General features: G+C 52.6%; 1 protein-coding gene and 1 pseudogene across 1 annotated transcript; both read right to left on the reverse strand.

Moving 5' to 3' along the window:
- LOC135887377 (zinc finger protein 184-like) overlaps positions 1-11,818 on the reverse strand; it is a 29,115-nt pseudogene extending 17,297 nt beyond the window's left edge.
- A 10,080-nt stretch (positions 11,819-21,898) lies between these two features.
- On the reverse strand, positions 21,899-24,937 carry LOC135887379 (zinc finger protein OZF-like). Its single transcript, XM_065415150.1, has 3 exons — positions 24,904-24,937; positions 23,756-23,869; positions 21,899-23,427 (listed from the first exon to the last, which is right to left on the reverse strand). Exons 1-3 carry the CDS (start codon positions 24,935-24,937, stop codon positions 21,899-21,901), a joined length of 1,677 nt encoding a protein of 558 aa, XP_065271222.1.
- Positions 24,938-27,517: the final 2,580 nt, after the last annotated feature.

The raw sequence follows: 27,517 nt of genomic DNA on the forward strand, positions 1-27,517 counted from the left end.
AACTTTCTCGCTCAGGGGTGTGAAAAAAACACCCCCCTGAGCGCTGCAAGTTTCAGCTCTGTAAAGTGCCAGTGTAGACAGCACACCAGCGCTGGGAGCCGCGCTCGCTGGAAGCTACCTACGCCCCTCATGGAGGTGATTTTTTGCTGTGCCATGAATACACAAGCCACATTCAAGCGCTGCCACAGCAGCGCTTTAATCTTGGCAGTGTAGACAAGCCCTTACACTCACAGACTTTAACATCAGAAGGGACCATCACGATCATCTAGTCCAGGGGTTCTCATGACAAAATTGTTGGTGGCCTCAGAGTTCGTGGTTCTCTCTGGTGGCCTTTCTGACACTTTTTCCTAAAATACTTAATTAAATTTAGGAAAAAAACAATAAATATGCACAGAGGTAAGCGGGGGAAGGGTCCTGCTATTATGGGGAACTTTCCTGGCTTATACACTACCCAGGTGGAATCAAATAGCAGAAGGATCTGAGTCCTCGCTCTCACTCCCTTCACCCAGAGACATGAATGACCTTGGGGACTCCCCTTCCACTTTAGTCCCCGTAATCCGGACAAGGCTGGACCCAGGATTCCTGTGGGGCTCGACCCCCAGGACAGTGTCTAGCGGGTCCCCACTCTGGGGTGCTCTCTCTGCTCTGGACGCTTCCCTGACCATTGCATAGAGTTCAGAACAAATACAACTCATTAAGCAGCAAGTAATAAAAAAAATGGGAATGGTGAAAGGAAAACACATCATCCCGCTCTGTGGGATGAACCACAACCAGCCGTCTCTGGAATGTCAGGGCAGTTCAGTCTGTTCCTCGCACGTCCCAGGCCTCCTGCCCAGGCCCTGGCTGTGCTGCAGGGATGCAGCAGATTGGACAGTTGTTCTGGTGGTGGCCAGATGCCCTCATGCTCTAGGTGTCAGGACCCTTCTTCCCAGCATCAACCCTGGTCACGGTTATGATCTGCCTCTCAGACCAGCCTGCAAGCCCACTGCCCAGGGTCCCCGCTCGCTCTCCGCAGCTGCTCACAGCACCCGGCTCCAGACTGCTCCAGCCCCAGCTCCCCTCTGCTTCAGCACTGATGCTGCTCTGTCTCCAGCTCAGCTCCCTGGGCTGCACCTCTCTGGCTCTGGCTGGGGCTGCTCTGCTCCCAGCACCGCTCTGCTCTCTCCTTAGCAGTTCCCGCCCTGCTCTGGCCCAGCCAGCTCCAGCTCACACAGAGGATGGGACCCCGGGCTCCTGACTCCCTCATTGGCCTGCCTGCCCTGTCAATCAGGCTGACCTGAAGCGCTGGCTAGGGGAGGGCCAACCAACCCTCCGCCCCTTAAGTTTCAGTGCGGGGCCAACAGTTCCCTTACCCAGAGGCACATCAAAATTGCAATGTATTTATTGCTAGCTAGTTAAGTCTACTGCTGTGAAAAGTGACATATGTATGTTTGTTCATATTTTTCACAGCCTCTCAGCTAGCTACTTGAGTTGCCAACTTGGTAATATTTAAAAACTGGACATTCCAGCAGGAGTGCCAGAACCTCCCCTGCCCTGCCTCTTTCCCCCGAGGCCCTGCCCTGCCCCCCATCCACTCCTCTTCCCCCACTCCCTGCCAGGGACAGGAGGGACTCACCTGTGGAGCCGGGGCTGAGAATAACAGCCACCCAAGGCATGTAGGAGGCAGCCCCAATTGAGTAGGGGCTGGTGCAGGTGATGACCCAGCGCCTCCCCGCCTCCCCCACCCATAGTAACTGGACTTTGGGTGTCCAGTCAATAGATCTGACCACACACTGTCAGGTCCCCTTTTTGACTGGACTTTCCGGTCAAAAACCAGGTACTTGGCCACCCTAGCAGCACCCAATGTGCAATAAGTGCTGGGAATGCATTGGGGACAACTTCTGCTTTCCGATGGTGGGGGAAGTAACCAGGGGGCAGCTGGGTGAGACAGTTCTGACCAGCAGGGAGGAATTCATTGGTCTAGATGAAATTACTATAAGGTGGGTGCACAACTGGTTGAAAGACTGTACTCTGAGTAGCTTTCAATGATCTGGTGTCAAACTGGGAGGGGAACGCTGGGTGTACGAGAAGCCCCAGGTGGCTTACCCTGCTCTTTGCAGGGAACGGGGAGTGGAGAGGGGTGAAGCCGACCCAGAGCTTGTGGGGCAGTCAGGCTCCTAGGTGGGAGCTGCCGCTGGAGCTGAGAGACTGGGCTCTCAGCTCCCCACACTGCCCCTCTTAGGTCGGTGGAAGTGCTCCTGGTGAGGACGTGCCCCACCGACCCAAGGAGGGTAGTGTGGACATCGGCTACCACAGTAATTACTGTGGTGGCTGTAAGTCAACCTAATATACATAGACTTTGGCTTGGCGTGTTGACGTACCCTTACAAGCAAAAGGATTTCTATCACCCAAAGGCTTTCAGCAGTTCATGCTCACTGGAAAGCCTTCCAGCTAGGACCACTCCCCCGAGTTCAATGATGCTCCTATTGTCTTTCACGAGATCTTTTTACTGTGAGTAGAGGTGGCCAGAGGCCTTTTCCCCCCCTTCTTATAGTGGAAAAGTCTTTGCTGGGTCATGGAGTCAGGCAACTCCATGGCCTATGTGAGCTCCAAACTTTCCTTCAGATGAATTGTAAATTTCTTTGTTTACCCCCTTCTTCCTATTGGTGGACAGCCAGATAATAGTTTCCTAACACTGATGGTCGGTCCTTTGTCGTCTCTGAGGAGTTAGTCTGTGGGCGTTCCCCAGAACGACGACATATTTCAGTAACAAATAGGGTTACCATACGTCTGGGTTTTCCCAGACACACCCTCTTTTATAAGCCTGCTTTCTCTGTCTGAGCGGGGTTTTCCCATAACAGCAAATGTCTGGGGTTTTGTAGAGCAGACAGACTGCAGCTCAGAAACAGCCCTGGTTGATCACCTTCCCAATTGGTCCATTCCCCTGCATCCACAGCTGATAGATTGCTGCCAGATCCCACCCACCCAGGGGAAGGGGTCCCACAGGTAGGCCCTGACTGATGCCTGTCGTTGCGTTCTGGGCTTGTGCCAGCACCCTGCCACTGTGACAGCGACCAACACTGCCTTCACCTCATGAATACCCCCACCGCACCCCCCAGCATCCACAACTCTACCCCCCCCCCAGCTCCCTGCCCCTCAGTGTCCTCTTTTTGGGGACCTGGAATATGGTCACCCTAGTAACAAACATACAGTAAAATCTCACCATTCTACATGCAGTGGTGTTACACACATTTCAATGGCATAATGTTCAGCAGATCATCAGTTTTCCAATTGATTCCTCATCGGGCACTCTTTATATACAATATATCATAACTGTCTTGAAGTGGTTAACATGAGATACAGGGGGTTAGTCACAAGAGAGATGCAGTGTGGGGTGAGTGGGGCAGAGACAGTCTCTCTTGTCCCCACGCAGGACACTGCAGTAGATGGGGAGGGGGTTGTGACAGGTTTCTCCTAGGGTGCCATCCGGAACTGGGGTACCACTGAGCCCCTCTATCCAACCAGCCTGTGCTCCCTATACACTGTACTGCTGTGTCCAGCCTGCCAGGCCCTCTCCCAGGCTTCACACATACAGGTAGGGACACACCCAGCTGGAGTTCATACAGACTCTGTGATCAGCTCTGCATGGGAAGGCACAGCTAAGGCACCAGAGAGTTCCTAAGGCACGCACCCCTTCTGGAGTTTAAACCCAAAATTATACCATCCTGCGTTTCACAGGGAACTGTACAGTGTAAGCTCCTGAAATTCGCCCCCTCCCTCAATGTGGAGAGGAATATACACAGCTTTCTGCCCCAAGTTATGACTTACACACACACTGGTTTTAGATAAAGCAAAAACAAGTTTATTAACTACAAAAGTTAGATTTTAAGTGATTATAAGGGATAGCAAGCAGATCAAAGCAGATTACCTAGCAAATAAACAAAACACAATCTACGCTTAATATACAAAAGAGATTGGATATGAATAGCAACTTCTCACCCTAAATGATGATTTAAGCCGGTTTCAGAGATTCTTATGGAGCCAGCTGCCCTTGATTGCAGCTTAAAATCCCCAGGTATTCCTTTCACAGGCTAGAAACCCCTCTAGCCTGGGTTCGGCACTTCCCCCCAGTTCAGTCCTTGTTCCTCAGGTGTTTCCCAGAGTCTCCTTTGGGCAGGGAGTCAGGGAAGAACCATGATGATGTCACTCCCCTGCCTTAAATAGCTTTTGCATATGGTGGGAACCATTTTTCTCCAAGCTTGGTTCCCACGCCTTTCAGTGGAAACACACTGATTTTCCAAGATGGAGTCCAGTACCAGGTGAGCTGGTCACATGACCCTGTAGTGTCACAGCAGCCATGACTTGGAGGCTGTTTGTAGCATCCTCAGGAAGGCTCCCTGGTGGGAGATTAGCTTCTTTTAAGACCTATTGTTCTCCCTAATGGCCCTTCCCAGCCAGCCATTTAGACTGACAATCTTTTTCTTACTGGGTGTTCCCCAGGCATAAACACATTTGTAATACAGATACATACTCAATATTCCTAACTTTACTTACAAAAATTGTCACCTGATCACCTAACACCTCAGGCAGATTGGTAACTTAAATCTGTCACAAAATGATACATGCATACAAATAGAATAATCATATTCAGTAAATCATAACCTTTTCAATATTTCACATGACCTATCTTGTATAAAATACATCATAGTTATGCCATAATCATATCATAATAGTATCTCTATGAAGAATATGGGATGCAGTGTCACAATGACCATCTGGGCTGTCAGGTTCCCCATCTCCCTCTGGCCTCCATGCTGGGTGTCAGCCTGGCTTCAAGGCTGGCCCAGGTCTGTTGACATCCCCGGCTCTCTTTTTGCCTGCACCCAACATCAGCATCTCAGCAATAGGGAGATGCTAACCCCCCCACACACACATTATTCTTTTTGGGATGTTGTTCATGGCCCTTTAGAGCTCAGGGGCAGCTTCACACGACACTCACAATTCTAGTTTCTCTCTGGCACTGGTGCAGCGAGTTCACAGTTCTGAGCTTCAGCCATCTGTCTCTGAGGAGCAAACCCAGCAGTTTCCCAGCTCTGTTCCCCCACCTTCTCCCCCTCCCGACGGTATCTCACATCTCTGCAGGGATTTGGCCATAACTTCATTCTCCATTTCAGTTTCTGCCTCTCGCGCAGTGTGACTCTAGCTTGTACCGTCAGTGTTTGTGCTAAGAGATACTGATCACTGTCATTGTTCAAACCACACACAAAAATCTCATGACAAAGGGTTAGATAAAGATTAAAATAAAATCTAAAAAAAGACAATTTTGGCAAATGACCATTTCTCTCGTGAAGTCCTCAACAAATCTGAGCTACATCCTGTCAAACTAAATCAGGGATAGGCAACGTATGGCATGCGTGCCGAAGGCGGTACACGAGCTGCTTTTCAGTGGCACTCACACTGCCCGGGTCCTGGCCACTGGTCCGGGAGGCTCTGCATTTTAATTTAATTTTAAATGAAGCTTCTTAAACATTTTAAAAACCTTATTTACTTTACATACAACAATAGTTTAGTCATATATTATAGACTTATAGAAAGAGACCTTCTAAAAACGTTAAAATGTATGACTGGCATGCGAAACCTTAAACTAGAGTGAATAAATGAAGACTCGGCACACCACTTCTGAAAGGTTGCCGACCCCTGAACTAAACCAATATCAAAGTATGTGACCAAACGGCCTTCATGAAGAGAGAAAAACTCACAATCTAGGGTGGGCTATAAAACACTTTCACATTCATAAAGTGAAATCTCAGAGAATCCTTTAAGGATATGTCTACACTACGAAATTAGGTCAAATTCATAGAAGTCGATTTTTAGGAAGTGATTTTATATAGTCGAATGTGTGTGTCCCCACTAAGTGCATTAAGTCGGCGGAGTGCGTCCACAGTACCGTGGCTAGCGTCGACTTTCGGAGCGTTGCACTGTGGGTAGCTATCCCACAGTTCCCGCAGTCTCCGCTCCCCATTGGAATTCTGGGTTAAGCTCCCAATGCCTGATGGGGCAAAAACATTGTCGTGGGTGGTTTTGGGTGTATGTTGTCAGTCGCCCCTCCCTCCGTGAAAGCAACAGCAGACAATTGTTTCGCACCTTTTTTCCATGCAGATGCCATACTGCTTTCAGCAGACAGTGCAATAGGACTGCTAACCGTCGTCATCCAACCACCGCTTCCACCGCAACTCTGCTCTCCTGGTCTTGTCTCGCCATAACACGGCAAGCGTGCAGCCCGCTCAGCTCAGCTCACCGACACCACCGCTGTTGTGTCCTGGTGCTGCTGGCAGCAGGCGGTGCAATAGGACTGCTAACCGTCGTCATCCACCGCTTCCGCTGCATCTCTGCTCTGCTGCTATTGTGTCAATAGCGAATTTCTCCATGTTGTCTGTCATGGGCTCCCAGGTATGTGTGTTCTTCCTTGGGAAATGTGCGTGGTGCTAACCGTTGTCCTCCACCGCTTCCGCTGCAACTCTTCTCTCCTGCTCTCAAGAATCCACCTCGCAGGTCCTCTCGTCGTTCTCTATAAATATCTATTCTCACGGCATCCGTCGTCAGCCACCGCTTCCGCTGCAACTCTGCTCTCCTGCAGACGTCATACCACGGCAAGCCTGGAGCCCGCTCAGGTCACCGCGGCAGTTATGAGCATTGTAAACACCTCACGCATTATCCTGCAGCACGTGCAGAACCAGAACCTGCAAAAGCAGGTGAGGAGGCGACGGCAGCATGGTGACGAGAGTGATGAGGACATGGACACAGACTTCTCTCAAAGCATGGGCCCTGGCAATTTGGACATCTTGGTGGCAATGGGGCAGGCTCATGCTATGGAACACCGATTCTGGGCCCGGGAAACAAGCACAGACTGGTGGGACCGCAGAGTGTTGCAGGTCTGGGATGATTCCCAGTGGCTGCAAAACTTTTGCATGCGTAAGGGCACTTTCATGGAACTTTGTGACTTGCTTTCCCCTGCCCTGAAGCGCAAGAATACCAAGATGAGAATAGCCCTCACAGTTCACAAGAGAGTGGCGATAGCCCTCTGGAAGCTTGCAATGCCAGACAGCTACCGGTCAGTCAGGAATCAATTTGGAGTGGGCAAATCTACTGTGGGGGCTGCTGTGATCCAAGTAGCCAACGCAATCACTGAGCTGCTGCTATCAAGGGTAGTGACTCTGGGAAATGTGCCCCCACTAAGTGCATTATGTCCATCAATAGCGAATTTCTCCATGTTGTCTGTCAGGGGTCTAGAGTGAAGGTGGGGCCTGGCCCAAGTGTCCTTCTCCTCATCTCCATGGCAGGGGGATCCCAGCTGGGAGGGGAAGGGAGGGGGGGGGAATCTTCAGCCAGGCAGAGGGAGCGGCTGGAGGAGTTTCTCTCTCTCCCTTCCCCCACCTTTGGCCCATCAGCTCAGCAGCCAGGGCTGCAGCAGAGGGGAGGGGCTGAGCGGGGCTCCTCCTCTGCCTGGGGTTTGCTTAGACCAGGCAGATCCAGTGGGTCACTGACCAGCTGATGCTCGGCTGCTGCTGGAGCCTCACCCCAGCGATGGGCAGCTGGATCCTTGGGAGCCAAATGCCCCTGATGTGTGTGGGAATGAGGAAATGGGTTTGTCACCATGGCCAGCCCTCGTCAGGGCACTCAGAGAATGGCCCTGCTGTGTGGAGGAGTCTCTGATATCAGATCCACTTGGAGCATTTTCCACACTAAGAACATCTCAGAGGTTTCTTCCCTGTGCGGATTTGCAGATTCCTGATACTCCGGGAGCACCAAATGAAGCTTCCCCCACATTGAAGGTCTCTCTGTTGTGTTGATCACTGATGTGTGAAGTCAAATTGAATCTTTTCCTGCAGTCAAGCTATTCCTAGGGTCTCTCACCCTTGTGGATTTTCTGATGTTTGGTGAGCTCTGAGCTCTTATTGAAGCTTTCCCCACAATCAAGGCATTTATAAGGTCTCTCTCCTGTGTGGATTCTCCCATGTTGAGTAAGGTCTGAGCACTGACTGAAAGTTTTCCCACAGTCCAGGCATTTATGGGGTTTCTCTCTTGTGTGGGTTTTCTGATGTGAATTAAGGGTTGATTTCAAACTGAAGCTTTCCCCACACTCGAGGCATTTAAAGGGTCTCTCACCTGTGTGAACTCTCTGATGTCTAGTAAGCTTTGAGTTATGAATAAAAGTTTTCCCACACTCAAGGCATTTATAGGGTCTTTCTCCTGTGTGGATTCTCCCATGTTTAATAAGGAATGAACTTTCCATAAAACTTTTCCCACACTCAAGGCATTTGTAGGGTCTCTCTCCCATGTGGATTCGCCCATGTTTAATAAGGGATGAACTTTCCATAAAACTTTTCCCACACTCAAGGCATCCATAGGGTCTGTCTCCTGGGTGGATTCTCCTATGTTGACTAAGGTGTGAGCTTTGACTGAAAGTTTTCCCACAGTCCAGGCATTTATAGGGTCTTTCTCCTGTGTGGATTCTCCCATGTTTAATAAAAGATGAACTTTCCATAAAACTTTTCCCACACTCCAGGCATTTATAAGGTCTCTCTCCTGTGTGGGTTCTCTGATGTGTAGTAAGCTTTGAGTTATGAATAAAAGTTTTCCCACACTCCAGGCATTTATAAGGTCTCTCTCCTGTGTGGGTTCGTTGATGTGTAGTAAGATGTGACTTCTGAATAAAACTTTTCCCACACTCAAGGCATCCATAGGGTCTCTCTCCTGTGTGGGTTCTCTGATGTTTAGTAAGCTTTGAGTTATGAATAAAAGTTTTCCCACACTCCAGGCATTTATAAGGTCTCTCTCCTGTGTGGGTTCTCTGATGTATAGTAAGCTTTGAGTTATGAATAAAAGTTTTCCCACACTCCAGGCATTTATAAGGTCTCTCTCCTGTGTGAACTCTCTGGTGTATAGTAAGTTGTGACTTCTGAATGAAGCTTTTCCCACAGTCCAAGCATTTATGGGGTCTCTCTCCTGTGTGGATTGCCTGATGTCTAGTAAGTTTTGTTCTGTCAACAAAACTTTTCCCACAGTCGAAGCATTTATATGGTTTGTCACCTGTGTGGATTCTCTGATGCTTAAGAAGGACTGAGTAATGAATGAAATTTTTCCCACACTCAAAGCATTTATATGGTCTCTCTCCTGTGTGGATTCTCCTATGTTTAATAAGGTATGAGCTCTGACCAAAAGTTTTCCCACAGTCTAAGCATGTATACGGTTTCTCTCCGGTGTGGGTTCTCTCATGTTTAATAAGGTTCCATCGCGCATTGAAAACTTTCTCACACTGAAGGCATTTATAGCGTCTCTCTCTTGTATTCAGACATGGATGTCTAATAAAGTTTGAGTGATGAATGAAACTTTTACCACACTGAAGGCATTTATATGGTCTCTCTCCGGTGTGGATTTTCCTATGTTGAGTAACGTGTGAGCGCTGACTGAAAGTTTTGCCACACTCCAGACATTTATAAGGTCTTTCTCCTGTGTGCGTTCTCTGATGTGTATTAAGGGTTGATTTCAAATTGAAACTTTTCCCACACTCAAGGCATTTATAAGGTCTTTCTCCTGTGTGGATTCTCTGATGTGCAGTAAGGTGTGAACGTTCAATAAAACCTTTCCCACACTGGAGGCATTTATAGGGTCTTTCTCCTGTGTGGATTCTCTGATGTGCAGTAAGGTGTGATCTCTGACTAAAATTTTTCCCACACTCAAGGCATTTATATGGTCTCTCTCCTGTGTGCAGTCTCTGGTGTATAAGAAGACATGGCTTCTTACTGAAGCTTTTTCCACAGTCTACACATTTATAGGACTTCTCTCCTGTGTGGGTTCTCCAGTGTATAATAAGATTTGCACTGAAATGGAAACTTTTCCCACAGTCAAGGCATTTGTAAGCTTTCTTGTGACTTGTCTGCTGGACTGTGGTTTCCTTGGGATCCTTGCATCCTCCACCACATTCAATGGATTCATCCAGTTTCTTCCTGGGATAGTTTCCCAGCTGCATCTCTGATCTATATCGATCTCCCCAGGCATTTCCCTGCTCCAAGAACTGGGAAAAATTCCCTTCAGCTCTTCTCAAAACCATCTCCTGCAATTCCACTTTCCCAGGACCTTCCTCCTGATGATTCTCCTCCTTGTTCTCAGTCATTGTCCTATCACCTGCTGGAAGAGAGAGAATCCAGACACTAGGAGTCACTGCCTGTGCCAGGGAGAAAGGACAGAAAGGGGAACAGCAAAGAGGGAAAACGCAACAGAGTGACTGTTGGGGAGATGGAGACACTGGATTCTGCCTCCACATCCCACCCAAACACTCCCAGGGAAGGAAAGTCATGGAGGAAATTCCCGACAGCTAACAGCATCAGTGGGAAGCTGTGACTAATATTTGCCTTCATGAGGCGATGCCTGCTGACTGCAGCCCTGACCTGGGTGAGACAGCGCAGAACTGAGGGGTCTGGCTCATGGCACATTTTGGGAGTCCCAGCTTTTTTCCTTCACTCTCAAGATGGTTCAGTCTCATTTTCCCTGACTCCTCACCTGTGCAGGAACCTCTCGGGCTTTCCCTTTCCTCACTGGCCTGGAGATCCGGGACCCACGGCTCTTCCCCTCGTTCCAGCCGGGCAATCAGGTCAGGTTTGGGAATGGGGAATCCTGTGCAGGGAGTGAAATCAGGCAAGTTCAGGGCACATGGAGCACTGGTCGAGTATTTGTCACAAGGAACATTCCCTGAGTTTTACCTGAGCCTACATGGGACTGTGGTAACTCAGACCCTTTGGGAGCAGCAGATATCTGGGGGTGGGGGTGGGCTGTTGTTACGCCCTCACTAGGAGTTCTCAGGGTAGATGCGCTCTGGGGGACTTTCTGGGACACGCAGCTCTGGTGTTAAACTCCTGCTTATTTCCAAACCAGCACATAGGTGCTGGAACTAGCCGTGCTGGGGGAGCTGCCGCACCTCCTGGCTTGAAGTGGTTTCTATTATATCCAGGGTTTACAGTTTGGTTCAATGGCTCTCAGCACCCCCACTGTACAAACTGTCCCAGCACCCCTGAGCCTGCAGCACCGAGAGCCCTCCCCAGGGACGGAGCTAGTCCCAAGAGGGCCAGTGAATGGTGTGTGAAGGAGAAATAATACAGGCAGGACAATCCCCTGCTTCTGGCCCCTTGAAAGCTGGAGAGATGGGGATGAATTAGCCTGTCCATTAGGTTTCTGCCTCCCCTGTCCCCTTGAATGGGGTATGGAGATGAAAGTATCTCTCACAGTGGAGCTGTGGACTCTACCAGGGGTTCTCAATCTTTTTCTCTCTGAGGCCCCCCCAACATGGTATAAAAATGCCACGGCCCACCTCTGGAACACCAACAGTTTTTCTGCATATAAAAGCCAGGACCAGCATTAGGGGGTAGCAAGCAGCACAATTACCCGGGGTCCCACTCTACATGGGGCCCCACAAAGCTAAGTTTCTCAGGCTTTAGCTCCAGCCCCATGCAGTGGGGCTTCCACTTTGTGCCCTGGGCCCCAGAAAATCTAATGCCGGCCCGGCTTGGCGGCCTCCCTGAAACCTGCTCGCGGCCCCAGGGGCCCCTGGTTGAGAACCACGGCACTATGCGACCCATTCCTTCCTAATCCAACTGAGCAGAGTCAGAAATGCAAACCCCACGGCTTATAATAGTTGACGACACAGGAATCCCTTACCCAGCGAGGTCACCGTCTTGTAATTCTCCTGCATGACATCCCTGTAGAGGGCTCTCTGAGCGGGGTCCAGCAGAGCCCCCTGCCCCTGGGTGAAATACACAGCCACATCCTCGAAGGTCACCGGCATCTGGAACAACAAGAGTCCCCCACTCAGCACCTGCTACCGCAGCCACATTCCCACTATTCATGGAGGAGGAGGCCCAGAAAAGCAGAATCCCTCCTTCCCGCACTCTCCTCAGAGCAGCCAGGAGGCTTCAGGGCGTGGGGAGAAGGTGAGAGCTCCTTGTCCCCCCCAGCACACAGGGCAGGGTCTTCCCATTTCCCACACACCTGCAGACACAGGCTGATACGGGAAGCAGAGCTCTGAGCCAGGGAAAGGGACGGGAATCCCAACAGCTTCCCTTCGTATTTCACAGCAGCCTCTGGCCAGTGGGGTCAGGCTCCAGCACTGGGAGTCTGGACAGTTAACCCAGCCCTGCCCAGGGGGGTGTTTCCTGGGTCAGAAATGGGGGAATGTTTCCCCTCCCCCACACCCGCCAATGGGCCTGTTCTGCACGGCCCGGGCTGGCTCCCCCCGCCCCGCACACACCGGGAACGGGCGGCAGCTTTCCCGGGCCCAGGGCGGGAATCGCAGCCAGCTCCGCTGGGAGCAGCCTGGGGCCAAACCTCCCCCTGCAGCCCGGAGGTGACGGGGCGGGAGGGTCTCTCTTACCTCCCCTCCGAGCGGGGCCCCCCTGGGGCAGGGGCCGGGAAGGGCCCTGGCCAGGCTGGGGGCTCTGCCCTGGGAGAGGCTCCTGGGGAGCAGCGGGAAGGGCCCTGCTGGAGATTCCCCTCTCCCGGCTGCAGCCAGGGCTCCGGGCTCCCAGCACCAGCCGCCGGGGCTCGGGGATCTCCCTGGGAGCCAGAGTCACCGCAGCGGCTGCGAGTCACTTCCTGCTGCCGGGACTGACCCCAGCGATCGCTCCCCCCAGAGCCGCCTCCCAGCTGCTCCTGGGTCCTAGCGATCAACCCTTCGCACTGCAGCCCCCTGCCCCAGACCCTGCCTCCTAGTGCCCCACCGCCCCCGGGCTCCAGCAGCTTCTCCACATTAAGGGGGCATCGTGCATAGAAGCCACCCTGTTAGTGACCAGACAGAAAGGATACATCCAGACCCCAGGGGAGGGGGGAGAAGGGGCGTTTCTAATGGAGACTGGGGATTGTTTCTCAAGCACATGGGGGTGAGATGTCCTGGTCCTAGAGAGGCTGCCCAGAGCCCTAGCAGCAGGGGAGACATTTCTCGGGGACACTGACTCTGTGTGACACCTCACCCTAGACACGGGAATGTCGTTTTTCCAGGGCTTAATTTGTACCAGGGCTTTCCAGGGGTGAGCCCCAGCCAGCACCTCTGGGCTTGGCAGTTCAGAGCCCCAGCCAGTGGTGCAGAAACACTATGAATAGTGGGGGTGCTGAAAGTCAGTGCCTTTATCCCCGTCCCTTTATCCCTCCCCCCCCCCGCTCCAAGCCAGCAGCAGGGTCCCGGGGGTGGGGGGCCAGCAGCTGGGAGCCGGGCCCTGGCGGACCAGCAGACAGGACGCAGGGTGCCAGCAGCACAGCCCTGGCTAAAACCTGAGGGTGCTGCAGCACCTCCTGTACCACTAGTTCCCGCGCCTATGGCCCCAGCACCTCTGGGCTGGGCAGTTCAGAGCCCCGGCACCTCTGGGCTGGGCAGTTCAGAGCCCCGGCACCTCTGGGCTGGGCAGTTCAGAGCCCCGGCACCTCTGGGCTTGGCAGTTCAGAGCCCCGGCACCTCTGGGCTGGGCAGTTCAGAGCCCCGGCACCTCTGGGCCTGGCAGTTCAGAGCCCCGGCACCTCTGGGCTGGGCAGTTCAGAGCCCCGGCACCTCTGGGCTGGGCAGTTCAGAGCCCCGGCACCTCTGGGCTGGGCAGTTCAGAGCCCCGGCACCTCTGGGCCTGGCAGTTCAGAGCCCCGGCACCTCTGGGCTTGGCAGTTCAGAGCCCCGGCACCTCTGGGCTGGGCAGTTCAGAGCCCCGGCACCTCTGGGCTGGGCAGTTCAGAGCCCCAGCACCTCTGGGCTGGGCAGTTCAGAGCCCCGGCACCTCTGGGCTTGGCAGTTCAGAGCCCCGGCACCTCTGGGCTGGGCAGTTCAGAGCCCCGGCACCTCTGGGCTGGGCAGTTCAGAACCCCGGCACCTCTGGGCTTGGCAGTTCAGAGCCCCGGCACCTCTGGGCTGGGCAGTTCAGAGCCCCGGCACCTCTGGGCTGGGCAGTTCAGAGCCCCGGCACCTCTGGGCTTGGCAGTTCAGAGCCCTGGCACCTCTGGGCTGGGCAGTTCAGAGCCCCAGCACCTCTGGGCTGGGCAGTTCAGAGCCCCGGCACCTCTGGGCCTGGCAGTTCAGAGCCCCGGCACCTCTGGGCTGGGCAGTTCAGAGCCCCGGCACCTCTGGGCTTGGCAGTTCAGAACCCCGGCACCTCTGGGCTTGGCAGTTCAGAGCCCTGGCACCTCTGGGCTTGGCAGTTCAGAGCCCCGGCACCTCTGGGCTTGGCAGTTCAGAGCCCTGGCACCTCTGGGCTTGGCAGTTCAGAACCCCGGCACCTCTGGGCTTGGCAGTTCAGAGCCCCGGCACCTCTGGGCTTGGCAGTTCAGAGCCCCGGCACCTCTGGGCCTGGCAGTTCAGAGCCCCGGCACCTCTGGGCTGGGCAGTTCAGAGCCCCGGCACCTCTGGGCTTGGCAGTTCAGAGCCCCGGCACCTCTGGGCTGGGCAGTTCAGAGCCCCAGCACCTCTGGGCTGGGCAGTTCAGAGCCCCGGCACCTCTGGGCCTGGCAGTTCAGAACCCCGGCACCTCTGGGCTTGGCAGTTCAGAGCCCCGGCACCTCTGGGCCTGGCAGTTCAGAACCCCGGCACCTCTGGGCTTGGCAGTTCAGAGCCCTGGCACCTCTGGGCTGGGCAGTTCAGAGCCCCGGCACCTCTGGGCTGGGCAGTTCAGAGCCCCGGCACCTCTGGGCTGGGCAGTTCAGAGCCCCGGCACCTCTGGGCTGGGCAGTTCAGAGCCCCGGCACCTCTGGGCTTGGCAGTTCAGAGCCCCGGCACCTCTGGGCTTGCTGCATCAATTATGAATGTAGAAAAAAAAAATTCCCCTGGGAGTTTCTGCCATAGGACTTGGAAAGAGGATGAGAATGTATTTACATCTCAGGTAAACAGACCCCTCAAGCTAAAGAGAGGGGGTGTGACCCCATCCATTGCACCAGAGGGGGCAGGAACTAAATGATTTGCATTTTAGCAGACGCACAGCTCTGGCTGGGGAGAAATAGCAGGACCCTGCCCTGAAAACAGAGGGCCTGTTGCCTGGCTCACAGCTCAAAATAGACTTTTGTTGCCTTCAGAAGAATCCATTTCACAGTTCATTGGATTCTGGAAGAGATCGATCCAGCCACTGTGTTTAAGTTGAACTGTTTGGTGACTCTGGGGGAAATTAACAAACTGTTGCCCCTTGACTCCTTAAAGGGAGAACAACCTTAACATTCCTCTGACTGTTCCAGGACAGGGCTGGACTTTTCACAACACCCCTTCCTGGGAACCTTCGGGGCTGGGCAGAGCCGGAGCTCTGAAACCTGGCAAGGGGGGAGGATCTCGGACCCCAGGCTCCAGCCTCTGCATCTGCTCTGCTAATTTTATCCCTACAGCCTGAGCCCCTCTCCCTGCCCCCCTCCCCAGCCAGAGTCAGCTGACCCCCACTCTGAGACTTGTTGCAGTGTCTTCTTTTGCTTGAGTTTTTGTATTGTTTTATTTTTGCAGTGTAGATAGACATACCCTGAATGAGGCAGGGGCCTGTGTTAATGAGCGCTGCAGATTTCATAGACAGATATTACATCCTCCAATCTTGCCCCTTTTCTCTCCAATAATCAAATATTGCGGTACACATTTTCTCTTTTATTCACTTACTGAATTTACTGCACCCCCCCCCCCCGAGATGTTGATCACTTTCTGTTGAAGGATTACTAATATAATCTCTGCATAAAGATAATTTATTTTTCCTTTAAATACCCACTTGATACAAAACCTTTCTGATTTTCCTGTCGACTTAGCCAATTTGTGTAAATCTTCTCAGATTTTTCCTCATTATCAAATGCTGCTATAAATTCTCCTCAACATTCACAGATTATTTCTGTCTGGAATTATTGAATGATACCAGGTTCCCTCAGTTTGGGAGGAAATTGACCACCCTGAGTCATTCCCACCAGGGGATTTTGGGTTTAAACCCGACAAGGATCAACTTTCCCAGCGACATTTGAAAATGGAGATAGAATCATAGAATACCAGTGTTGGAAGGGACCTCAGGAGATCATCTAGTCCAACCCCCTGCTCAAAGCAGGACCAATCCCCAGACAGATTTTTACCCCAGTTCCCTAAATGGCCCCCTCAAGGATTGAGCTCACAACCCTGGGTTTAGCAGGCCAATGCTCAAACCACTGAGTTATCCCTCCCCTCCCTGTTCAAGGAGCTGTGGTGTTGATATGGGGATGCCAGCTAATCAGCCCCACTGAGACATGGCAAACTTCTCTCCACGTTGGGCTGACTAAGGCATTGCTTGGAGCTGCCTCTCTGGTCACAGGCTACCGGCACTGGTGCAAAAAGTGGTGCTGTCTTGGCTGGCTGAGCCAGACGTGCAGGAGACAGAAGGCAAAAGGAGAGAGAGAGAGAGAGCAGAAGAACGGGGGTGGGGGGAGGGAAAAAATGATGCATGAGTGGAAGGGTGGCAGGAGACCCCCAAGTCTCACATCTGAGGGGGAGTTCAGGATTTAGCTGAAGCTGGTGGAGTTGAGGATGTCAGCTGGTTCCCCCGCTCTGACTAGCCTTGGTCAGGTCGTCCTTGAGCATCAGGATGATGAAAGCCCAACAGTGCCATGCTGGGTCTCAGGAGACATCGGGGTTTGGTAGCCACGACGGTAAATCTTGCTTCTTCCCGTCCCTGGGAGCCCCAGAGAAAATGTCCGAGCAGGAGAGCGAAGCAGCTCCCATTAACATTAACCTTTCAAGACACAGGTGAGATTTCAGCTATAACATTCCCTCCCATTTCCACAATTGTTCAGCCCCTAGCCCCAGTGATTGCAATGGGACTGAGGTAGAATTAGGCAAGGGGGTGAGCTAAGTTCCCTATTTAGTGCAGCACAGAGTCCCCACCTGGGGACCTACCGCAGCCGGGAGATGGGGGGCCCTCCCCCGGCCCCAACCTAGTCTGGCCTCCAACCTGCCATGGCCAGGGCGGCCGCCCAGCCCCAATTATGCCGTGGACTGGACCTGCTGCGGCTGGGGTGCACCTACCCCAGCCCGGCCCCAGCCGCGGCGGCCTGGCCCAGCCCTGAACCCGAACGGCATGGCCTGGCCACAAACCCAGGCGGCCCGGCCTGGACCCAGCTGAGGACGGGGCAATGCAACACGGTCGGAAATCAGCTAGGGTGGCCTGGCTTGGAGCCAGCCACGGCAAGGGCAGTCCTGCCCGAACCCGGGTGGCCCAGCCCAGAGCCAGCCGCAGCTGTGGTGGCGCAGCCTGGCCTGGACACAGCTGCGGCAGCCTGGTTCAAACCCAGCCCCGGTGGCCCGGCCCAGCCCCGAACCCTGGAGACCCGACCTGGACCCAGCCACAGTCGGGGTGGCCTGGCCCGGCCCTATCATGGGGCGCCCCTCCCTGAACCTAGCCCCGGCCCGGATCTGCGGGGGCCGGGTGACGGGAGCCTATACTGCAGCCCCAGCCCCGGAACTGACGCAGCAGGGAGAGGCGCCTCTCCCCCCCCAGCCCAGGTACTGCTGTGGGGAGACAGAGCTGGGGGGAGTCCTCTATCCCTGACCTAGCCCTGGAGCACTCTCCTGCACCCCAAACCCCTCATTCCTGGCCCCACCCCAAAGCCCACACCCCCAGCTGGAGCCCTCACACCCCTGCACCCCAACCCTCTGCCTCAGCCCTGAGCCCCCTCCCACACTCTGAATCCCTCGGCCCCACCCCCACCACATGAATTTTGTTATGTGCACTGATATGAAGGTAATGTGTGACACATCAACTCCATATAGGTGCACAGAACAAAATCCATTCTGCACATGGGTGGGAAAAATTAGAGGGAACACTGGTGGTAAGGCTGAGAGAACAGGGGCTTTGGGAAACCCAGCTGAGGGATCAGAATTGCTTTAGCACAATGTGTGAGTGTATCTCCTGCAAACAGACCTAGAGGCCAATGGTCTGATTCTCCCCTCACAACAACTTCACACTGGTGTAGACAGGTCACGTGGCCCCAGTGGGATTACTCCTGATTAGTACCGGGGGGGGGGGGGGAGAGGAGGATGAGCCCGGGAGCCCAGTCAGACTGTTCCTGATTTGTACTGGGGTCAGGGAGGGAGGCACAATTTTTCAGTGAGTTTTATCTCTATGGGAAGTTTGAGGAGCCTGTGACAGGGCAGGGATGAAGTTGGCCGGGTGACCTCACTGTGCATTTCCATCCCAGATCACGTCTGCATCGCCTTTACCTTTAACCTTAATGCTGCAGTTGGCAGCCATTTCATGCAAAACAAAGGAGACAGGGAGTGGGAGAAACTAAATTGTACTTTATTATTTCAAAGGACAAGCAAAAGGCAGACTCCTTTCCCCACCCCTAGCCCAGCCAGTTCAGTCCCAGCCCAGCCCACTGCTCCACCCAACTCCCCCATGCACTAGCAACATTTACACACTGGGAGAAAATTGCCGAGAAACCATGAGAGGCGCTGGGAGCCCGTCACAAAAGCAAACACACCGGGAGCAGGGACTCCAAAGAGCTCAGGTTAGAGGGATGCAGGTTGGGGTGAGTGGGGCAGAGACAGTCGCTATTGTCCCCACACAGGACACAGTGGTAGATGGGGACGGGGTGACCAGGTGGGCTCCAGTGCTCCTCATCTCCCTCCGGCCTCCACAATAGGGATCTGCCTGGCTTCAAAGCTGCCCAGGTCCCCTGTGACATCCCTGGCCTCCTTCTCATCTCGGCCCAACCTCGTCCTCTCAGCAATCAGGAGACACTGCCCCCTCCCCACAGCATTTCTCTTGGGCAGGATTCACAGCATTTTACAATTCAGGCACCACTCGACCCAACACTCGCAGGAGAATTCCTGTCTCTCTCTGGCTCTGATGCAGCGAGTTCACAGTTCTCAGCTGCCTGGCTCTCAGGAGCAAACCCAGAAGTTTCCCAGCTCTGTTTCGCCCCCACCCTCCTGATCTCCCACCCTTTACCCCTCCTGGCTATGTCCCACATCACTGCAGGGATCAGGCGGTAACTTCCTCCCCCATTTCAGTGTCTGCCTCTGGGAGAGTGAATCTAGCTCGCGCCATCAGTGTTTGTGCTGAGGGATATTGATAATTGTCATTGTTCAAAGAAAAAAAATCAATTGACAAGGGGTAGAAAAAGGTTAACATTTAATTGAAAAGGACTGTTCTTGCAAATGAACATTTGTTTCACGAAGCCCTCAATAAATCTGAGCTACATCCTGGCAGACTAATCTAATATCCAAGTACGTGACCAAACAGCCTTCAGGAACAGAGAAAAACCCACAATACAGGGTGGGCTATAAAACATTTTCACATTCATAACGTGAAATCCTAGAGAATCTGAAGACTCAAAATCCAGAAAATAAGTGTATCTATTTTCTTCTAAAGGGGCTAAACCTGCTTTACTTCTCGCCTCATTATTTCGTTGTGTTACTTACAAAAGTTTTAGCATCATGATGATAAACCAAAAACTCACAAACCACATTCCCATCTACAAATGATCTGGACTAGCCTAGACAAAAACTGGGAGCAATTTTACCAACAGATGCAAACAGGGCTATAAGATCAGAAATGTCAAAATGTGCCTTCAGATTCATTTGGATTCCCTTCCTGGTTTGTGACACTTCTCCAGGCCTCAAGGGTCTGACTTAGGCTCATAGACATCAAAACTGTGATTCCTAAGCATGGAGAGCCAGGGACACGGTGGAAAGTGACACCTTGGGATGTGCAGGGGTAGAACGGGGCCAAGATAAAACTCTCCATTGCTGGGACAGAGGCTGCTGTGTCAAGTGTGGAGGGTGACGGTGCTGGGGGGACGAGGGAATCCCTCGGACTCACCCCATCGACCTGAAATAGCACAGAAGCTAAAACACCACATTTTACTGTCCCTGCTCCCACTTTTTTAGCATCTGTTTAATTCTGCCCATAAGGGAGAAAACGTACAAACACTCAATTCTTTTCAGCACGGCCCAGGGTAATGTGAGACTATCTGGGAATGAGACAATCTGGCCCCAAAGGGGGAACTCAGGGACTAACAATCACTCTGCTCATGGAGGGGATCAGAATAGATAAGATGCTCAGGGTGAGTTTGTCACTCTCTCTGGAGTGGTTCACAATTATGAGTGCCAACCTACGGGCAGCCTGGCAGAAAACCGGGCAGATACCCCAAGCCGGTGGTGTGTTCTGTAATTAGATTTCACCAAACTAGTGACAAATGTGAACTCCTGGATCACTATTCCAGTCTTACCCTAGACTCACAGACATTCCCTTCAGACTCTCCAGTCTGTCTTGCCACCCAGACAAACTGGACTTTGTGATAAAAGATCACTTACACCAAAATCACATCATATCACGTTGCTCCCAGTCCCGATCCTCACGCACAACGCCCACTTGCTTTGAAATTAGCTCTTTTCAGTAAAAGTTCTTCATTTGCATTCCACAAGGCTTCTTCCTCGTTTGATGGGTTAGATAGTTACAGGAGTATACACAATGGAAATGTTTGCTACTACATTGTAACAAGATATAGTTAAGTGAAAACAATGCAAGTAACATCTCATTAGTTGTCATGAAGTTTAAACACCAAATACACTCTTATATATTTCACAATCACTTCGATCTACCCTAATACACAAGTGAATTGGTCTAGGGCTCTGGCCCCTGTTCTGCCAGCGTCAGAGAGTTTACACCAGAAAATCTGGTGAACGGTCACAGAGATGTGCTGGCTAATCCCAACAACAAGCCATTGTGACCAGCCCTAGTCAGGGCACTGAGGGAATTTCCCCCATGTATGGAGGCGTCTCTGGTGTGCAGTATGGAGTCAGCGCCACGTGGAACATTTTCCACACTGAGAAAATCTCAGAGATTTTTTCCATGTGTGGATTTGCAGATGCCTGATACTCCAGGAGAACCAAATGAGGCTTCCCCCACATTCAAGGTCTCACGGATGTGTGAGCTAAGATTGAATCTTTTCCTGCTGAGTCAGGCTATTCCTAGGTTTTCTCACACCTGGGTGGATTCTCTGATGTTTAATGAGGTGCGGTAACTGAATGAAACTTTTCCCACAGGCAAGGCATTTATGAACTTGTGACCAGGGTCCTGGGGGCTGGGGCCACACTGAAATTGCTCAGTTAGGGCAAACTGCAAAGAATGGGGCAGACAATCCTCCAAATTGGTGGATATTCCAATATTTCAATTTACCAAGCCAGCAACAAACCAGATGCAAGAAGTGAGGTTCTTACCCACGAAAGCTTATGCTCCCAATACTTCTGTTAGTCTTAAAGGTGCCACAGGACCCTCTGTTGCTTTTTACAGATTCAGACTAACACGGCTACCCCTCTGATACTTGACATCTTCTTCCAGGTCTTTAACAATGTGGAAACAGGGTTAAAGGATTTAAATATAGGCCTCTCAGTTGTAAGAAACAGAGCAACTGTCATGCTAAGTCTTAGCCTAATATAGCGAGACCTGTAGCAGCAGGGCTCATGTCAGAAGCGAGTAAGAAACAGTAGAGTCAGCGTGACCCAGCCTTGAGATAGCGATGTTTTGAGAACAGAAGTGTGAAAATACAGGAATGGACAGAACATAACATAAACAAATTGCAGATGTTTTTAATTAATGCATGCCATTAAAATGTATAAATGCTTGTGTGATATTGCTTGTACTTTGAAGAAACTGAGGCAGAGATGCTCTCTGTCAGCGGTGTTCTTCCCTTGCAATTGCATGTCCTGAATAAAGCTGTCTCTGATTTTGTTGCTTCCAACCTGAGAGTGGAGTTTGTTTCTTCCACAACAATAAAAGTTTACATTTCAAGTCTATCTAAGGTGGAATAGCCCTAATGACCATTTACACAGTTTTTCAAACATGTCTCTAAAAGTTGTATCCGGGTCAATTAGCCTACAAGTTTCTTAACCCTTTCTGGCCGTGTGTCACAGGAGTTTAGATCCTGTGTGGATTCTCCCATGTTTAATGAGGTTCGATCTCTGTATAAAACTTTTCCCACAGTCCAAGCACTTATGGGGTCTCTCTCCTGTGTGGATTGCCTGATGTCTAACAAGGGCTGACCTGTTTGTGAAACTTTTCCCACAATCCAAGCAATTATGGGGTCTCTCTCCTGTGTGGATCCTCTGATGTATTATAAGATCTGACCTCCGAATGAAACTTTTCCCGCAGTCCAAGCACTTATGGGGTCTCTCTCCTGTGTGTATTGCCTGATGTTTAACAAGGGCTGATCTGTCTCTGAAACTTTTTCCACAGTCTAAGCACTTAAGGGGTCTCTCTCCTGTGTGGACTGCCTGATGTTTAACAAGGTCTGACCTATGTATGAAACTTTTCTCACAGTCCAAGCACTTATGGGGTCTCTCTCCCTTATGGATTGCCTGATGTTTAACAAGGTCTGACCTCCATATGAAACTTTTCTCACAATCCAAGCACTTATAGGGTCTCTCTCCTGTGTGGATTGCCTGATGTCTAACAAGGTCTGACCTCTGAATGAAACTTTTCCCGCAGTCTAAGCACTTATGGGGTCTCTCTCCTGTGTGGATTGCCTGATGTTTAACAAGGGCTGATCTGTCTCTGAAACTTTTTCCACAGTCTAAGCACTTAAGGGGTCTCTCTCCTGTGTGGACTGCCTGATGTTTAACAAGGTCTGACCTATGTATGAAACTTTTCCCACAGTCCACGCACTTATGGGGTCTCTCTCCTGTGTGGATTGCCAGATGTTTAACAAGGTCTGACCTATGTATGAATCTTTTCTCACAGTCCAAGCACTTATGGGGTCTCTCTCCTGTGTGGAATGCCTGATGTTTAACAAGGTCTGACCTCTGTATGAAACTTTTCTCACAGTCCAAGCACTTATGGGGTCTCTCTCCTGTGTGGAATGCCTGATGCTTAACAAGGGATGATCTCCACGTGAAACTTTTGCCACAGTTTAAGCACTTATAGGGTCTCTCTCGTGTTTGGCTTATTTGGTATGTAATTAGTGCTGACTTGCAACTCAGACATTTCCCACACTCAAGAGCTTGATAAGGTTTCTCTCTCATGTGGTTTCTCCCATAGTTATTCAGGTCTGAGCAGTTACTGAAGCTTTCTCCACGGTCCAAGCATTGAAGGGGTTTCTGTCCAGTATGGATTATCTGATGTATCACAAGGTGTGATCTCAGAATGAATCCTTTCCCACACTGGAGGCAGTAGTAGGGTTTCTCTTCCTTGGGATTTGTCTGCTGGGCTGTGGGATCCTTGTCTCCTCCCCCACATTTAATAGATTCATCCACTTTCTTCCTTGGGTGGTTTCCCAGCAGCTTCTCTGACCTGTGCCAATTTCCCCAGGCTTCTCCCTCTTCCAAGCACTTGCAAAAATTCCCTTCAGCTCTTCCCACAAAGTTCCCCTGTGGTTCCACTTCCCCAGGAACGTGCTCATGATGACTCTCCTCCTCCTTCTCACTCACTCTTTCAGCACCTGCTGGGAGAGAGACAATCCAGACTAGAGTCATTGTGCTGGGGAGAAAGCGGAATAGCACAGAGGGAAAACCCAACACGCTAATGCTGTGAAGACTGAGCAATTCGATTCTGCCTCCACTTCCCACCCAAACACTCAGAGGGATGGAAAGCTGGGAAGGAAACTCTTGCAGCTAACAGGACTGGTGGAAAGCCTTGAGCAATATCTGCTGACTCCAGCCCTGCTCTGGCTGAGATGAGGAAGAACTGAGGGCTTTTACTCATACCACATTTTTGGGATTATCAACTTTTTCCTTCATTAACCAGATGGTTTCTATGTCAGTCCTCACCTGTGCGAGTGCCTCTCGAGATCTCCCTTTCCTCCGAGGCCTGGAGATCTGGCACCCATGGCTCTTCCCCTCGTTCCAGCTGGGCGATGAGCTCAGGTTTGGGAATGGGGAATCCTGTGCAGGGGGTGAAATCAGGCAAGTTCAGGGTGCATGGAGCACTGGTCGAGTATTTGTCACAAGGAAAATTCCCTGAGTTTTACCTGACCCTACATGGGACTGTAGTTAACTCAGACCCTTTGGGAGTAGCAGGCATCTGGGGTGGGGGGTGTTGTCACGCCCTCACTAGGAGGTCTCAGGGTAGATGCGCTCTGGGAGACTTTCTGGCACACGCAGCTCTGGAGTTAAACTCCTGCCTATTTCCAAACCAGCACATAGGTGCTGGAACTAGCGGTGCTGGGGGAGCTGCCGCACCTCCTGCCTTGAGGTGGTTTTCATTATATCCAGGGTTTACAGTTTGGTTCAATGGCTCTCAGCACCCCCACTGTACAAACTGTGCCAGCACCCCTGAGCCTCCAGCACCGAGAGCCCTCCCCAGGGATGGAGCTAGTCCCAAGAGGGCCAGTGAATGGTGTGTGAAGGAGAAATAATACAGGCAGGACAATCCCCTGCTTCTGACCCCTTGACAGGTGGAGAGATGGGGATGAATTAGCCTGTCCATTAGGTTTCTGCCTCCCCTGTCCCCTTGAATGGGGTATGGAGATGAAAGTATCTCTCACAGTGGAGCTGTGGACTCTACCAGGGGTTCTCAATCTTTTTCTCTCTGAGGCACCCCCAACATGGTATAAAAATGCCACGGCCCACCTCTGGAACACCAACAGTTTTTCTGCATATAAAAGCCAGGACCAGCATTAGGGAGTAGCAAGCAGCGCAATTACCCGGGGTCCCACTCTACATGGGGCCCCACAAAGCTAAGTTGCTCAGGCTTTAGCTCCAGCCCCATGCAGTGGGGCTTCCACTTTGTGCCCTGGGCCCCAGAAAATCTAATGCCGGCCCGGCTTGGCGGCCTCCCTGAAACCTGCTCGCGGCCCCAGGGGCCCCTGGTTGAGAAGCATGGCACTATGCGATCCATTCCTTCCTAATCCAACTGAGCAGAGTCAGAAATGCAAACCCCACGGCTTATAATAGTTGAGGGCACAGGAATCCCTTACCCAGCGAGGTCACCGTCTTGTAATTCTCCTGCATGACGTCCCTGTAGAGGGCTCTCTGAGCGGGGTCCAGCAGAGCCCCCTGCCCCTGGGTGAAATACACAGCCACATCCTCGAAGGTCACCGGCATCTGGAACAACAAGAGTCCCCCACTCAGCACCTGCTACCGCAGCCACATTCCCACTATTCATGGAGGAGGAGGCCCAGAAAAGCAGAATCCCTCCTTCCCGCACTCTCCTCAGAGCAGCCAGGAGGCTTCAGGGCGTGGGGAGAAGGTGAGAGCTCCTTGTCTCCCCCCCAGCACACAGAGCAGGGCAGGGTCTTCCCATTTCCCACACACCTGCCAGCCACAGGCTGATACGGGAAGCAGAGCTCTGAGCCAGGGACAGGGACCGGAATCCCAACAGCTTCCCTTCGTATTTCACAGCAGCCTCTGGCCAGTGGGGTCAGGCTCCAGCACTGGGAGTCTGGTCAGTTAACCCAGCCCTGCCCAGGGGGGTGTTTCCTGGGTCAGAAATGGGGGAATGTTTTCCCTCCTCCCACACGCCAATGGGCCTGTTCTGCACGGCCCGGGCTGGCTTCCCCCCGCCCCGCACACACCGGGAGCTCGCGGCAGCTTTCCCGGGCCCAGGGCGGGAATCGCAGCCAGCTCCGCTGGGAGCAGCCTGGGGCCAAACCCTCCCCCTGCAGCCCGGAGGTGACGGGGGGGGGGGAGGAGGAGGGTCTCTCTTACCGTCCCTCCGAGCGGGGCCCCCCTGGGGCAGGGGCCGGGCCGGGAAGGGGCCTGGCCGGGCTGGGGGCTCTGCCCTGGGAGAGGCTCCTGGGGAGCAGCGGGAAGGGCCCTGCTGGAGATTCCCCTCTCCCGGCTGCAGCCAGGGCTCCGGGCTCCCAGCACCAGCCGCCGGGGCTCGGGGATCTCGCTAGGAGTCTGGGAGCCAGAGTCACCGCAGCGGCTGCGAGTCACTTCCTGCTGCCGGGACTGACCCCAGCGATCGCTCCCCGAGCCGCCACCCAGCTGCTCCTGGGTCCTAGCGATCAACCCTTCGCACTGCAGCCCCCTGCCCCAGACCCTGCCCCCTGGGGGCCCACCGCCCCCGGGCTCCAGCAGCTTCTCCACATTAAGGGGGCATCGTGCATAGAAGCCACCCTGTTAGTGACCAGACAGAAAGGATACATCCAGAACCCAGGGGAGGGGGGAGAAGGGGCGTTTCTAATGGAGACTGGGGATTGTTTCTCAAGCACATGGGGGTGAGATGTCCTGGTCCTAGAGAGGCTGCCCAGAGCCCTAGCAGCAGGGGAGACATTTCTCGGGGACACTGACTCTGTGTGACACCTCACCCTAGACATAGGAATGTCGTTTTTCCAGGGCTTAATTTGTACCAGGGCTTTCCAGGGGTGAGCCCCGGCCAGCACCTCTGGGCTGGGCAGTTCAGAGCCCCAGCCAGTGGTTCAGAAACACTATGAATAGTGGGGGTGCTTAAAGTCAGTGCCTTTATCCCTGTCCCTTTATTCCCCCCCCCCCCAAGCCAGCAACAGGGTCCCGGGGGTGGGGGGCCAGCAGCTGGGAGCCGGGCCCTGGCGGGCCAGCAGACAGGACGCAGGGTGCCAGCAGCACAGCCCTGGCTAAAACCTGAGGGTGCTGCAGCACCTCCTGTACCACTAGTTCCTGTGCCTATGGCCCCAGCACCTCTGGGCTTGGCAGTTCAGAACCCCGGCACCTCTGGGCTGGGCAGTTCAGAGCCCCGGCACCTCTGGGCTGGGCAGTTCAGAGCCCCGGCACCTCTGGGCTGGGCAGTTCAGAGCCCCAGCACCTCTGGGTTTGCTGCATCAATTATGAATGTAGAAAAAAAATTTTCCCCTGGGAGTTTCTGCCATAGGACTTGGAAAGAGGATGAGAATGTATTTACGTCTCAGGTAAACAGACCCCTCAAGCTAAAAAGAGGGGGTGTTACACCACCCATTGCACCAGAGGGGGCAGGAACTAAACAATTTTCATTTTAGCAGACGCACAGCTCTGCCTGGGGAGAATGAAGCAGGACCCTGCCCTGAAACAGAGGTCTGTCACCTGGCTCACTGCTCAAAATAGACTTTTGTCTGGAGGTCACCCTCAGAAGAATCCATTTCAAAGGTTCATTGGATTCTGGAAGAGATCGATCCAGCTGCTGTGTTTTAATTGAACTGTTGGATGACTCCGGGGGAAAGTAACAAACTGTCGCACATGGACTCCTTAAAGGGAGAACAACCTTAACATTCCTCTGACTGTTCCAGGACAGGGCTGGACTTTTCACAACACCCCTTCCTGGGAACCTTCGGGGCTGGGCAGAGCCGGAGCTCTGAAACCTGGCAAGGGGGGAGGATCTCGGACCCCAGGCTCCAGCCTCTGCATCTGCTCTGCTAATTTTATCCCTACAGCCTGAGCCCCTCTCCCTGCCCCCCTCCCCAGCCAGAGTCAGCTGACTCCCACTCTGAGACTTGTTGCAGTGTCTTCTTTTGCTTGAGTTTTTGTATTGTTTTATTTTTGCAGTGTAGATAGACATACCCTTGTGGAAGCAGAGAAAGAACTGACAGGAAGGGGATGCAACGCATGACAGTTCGTTAGCAAGAGTTAGGCTAACTG

The sequence above is a fragment of the Emys orbicularis genome, chromosome 13, assembly GCF_028017835.1.
Source record: "Emys orbicularis isolate rEmyOrb1 chromosome 13, rEmyOrb1.hap1, whole genome shotgun sequence".
Taxonomy (NCBI): Eukaryota; Metazoa; Chordata; order Testudines; family Emydidae; genus Emys; species Emys orbicularis.

What these genes read in the sequence shown, in the direction of transcription:
- LOC135887379 (XM_065415150.1), bottom strand. Translation starts at nt 24,937, where the DNA reads ATGCAGGAGAATTACAAGACGGTGACCTCGCTGG. An exon ending in CAAGACGGTGACCTCGCTGG is followed by an intron (nt 23,870 to 24,903) that starts GTAAGGGATTCC and finishes CCCCCTGCACAG; the next exon opens with GATTCCCCATTCCCAAACCT. An exon ending in CTCGAGAGGCACTCGCACAG is followed by an intron (nt 23,428 to 23,755) that starts GTGAGGACTGAC and finishes CTCTCCCAGCAG; the next exon opens with GTGCTGAAAGAGTGAGTGAG.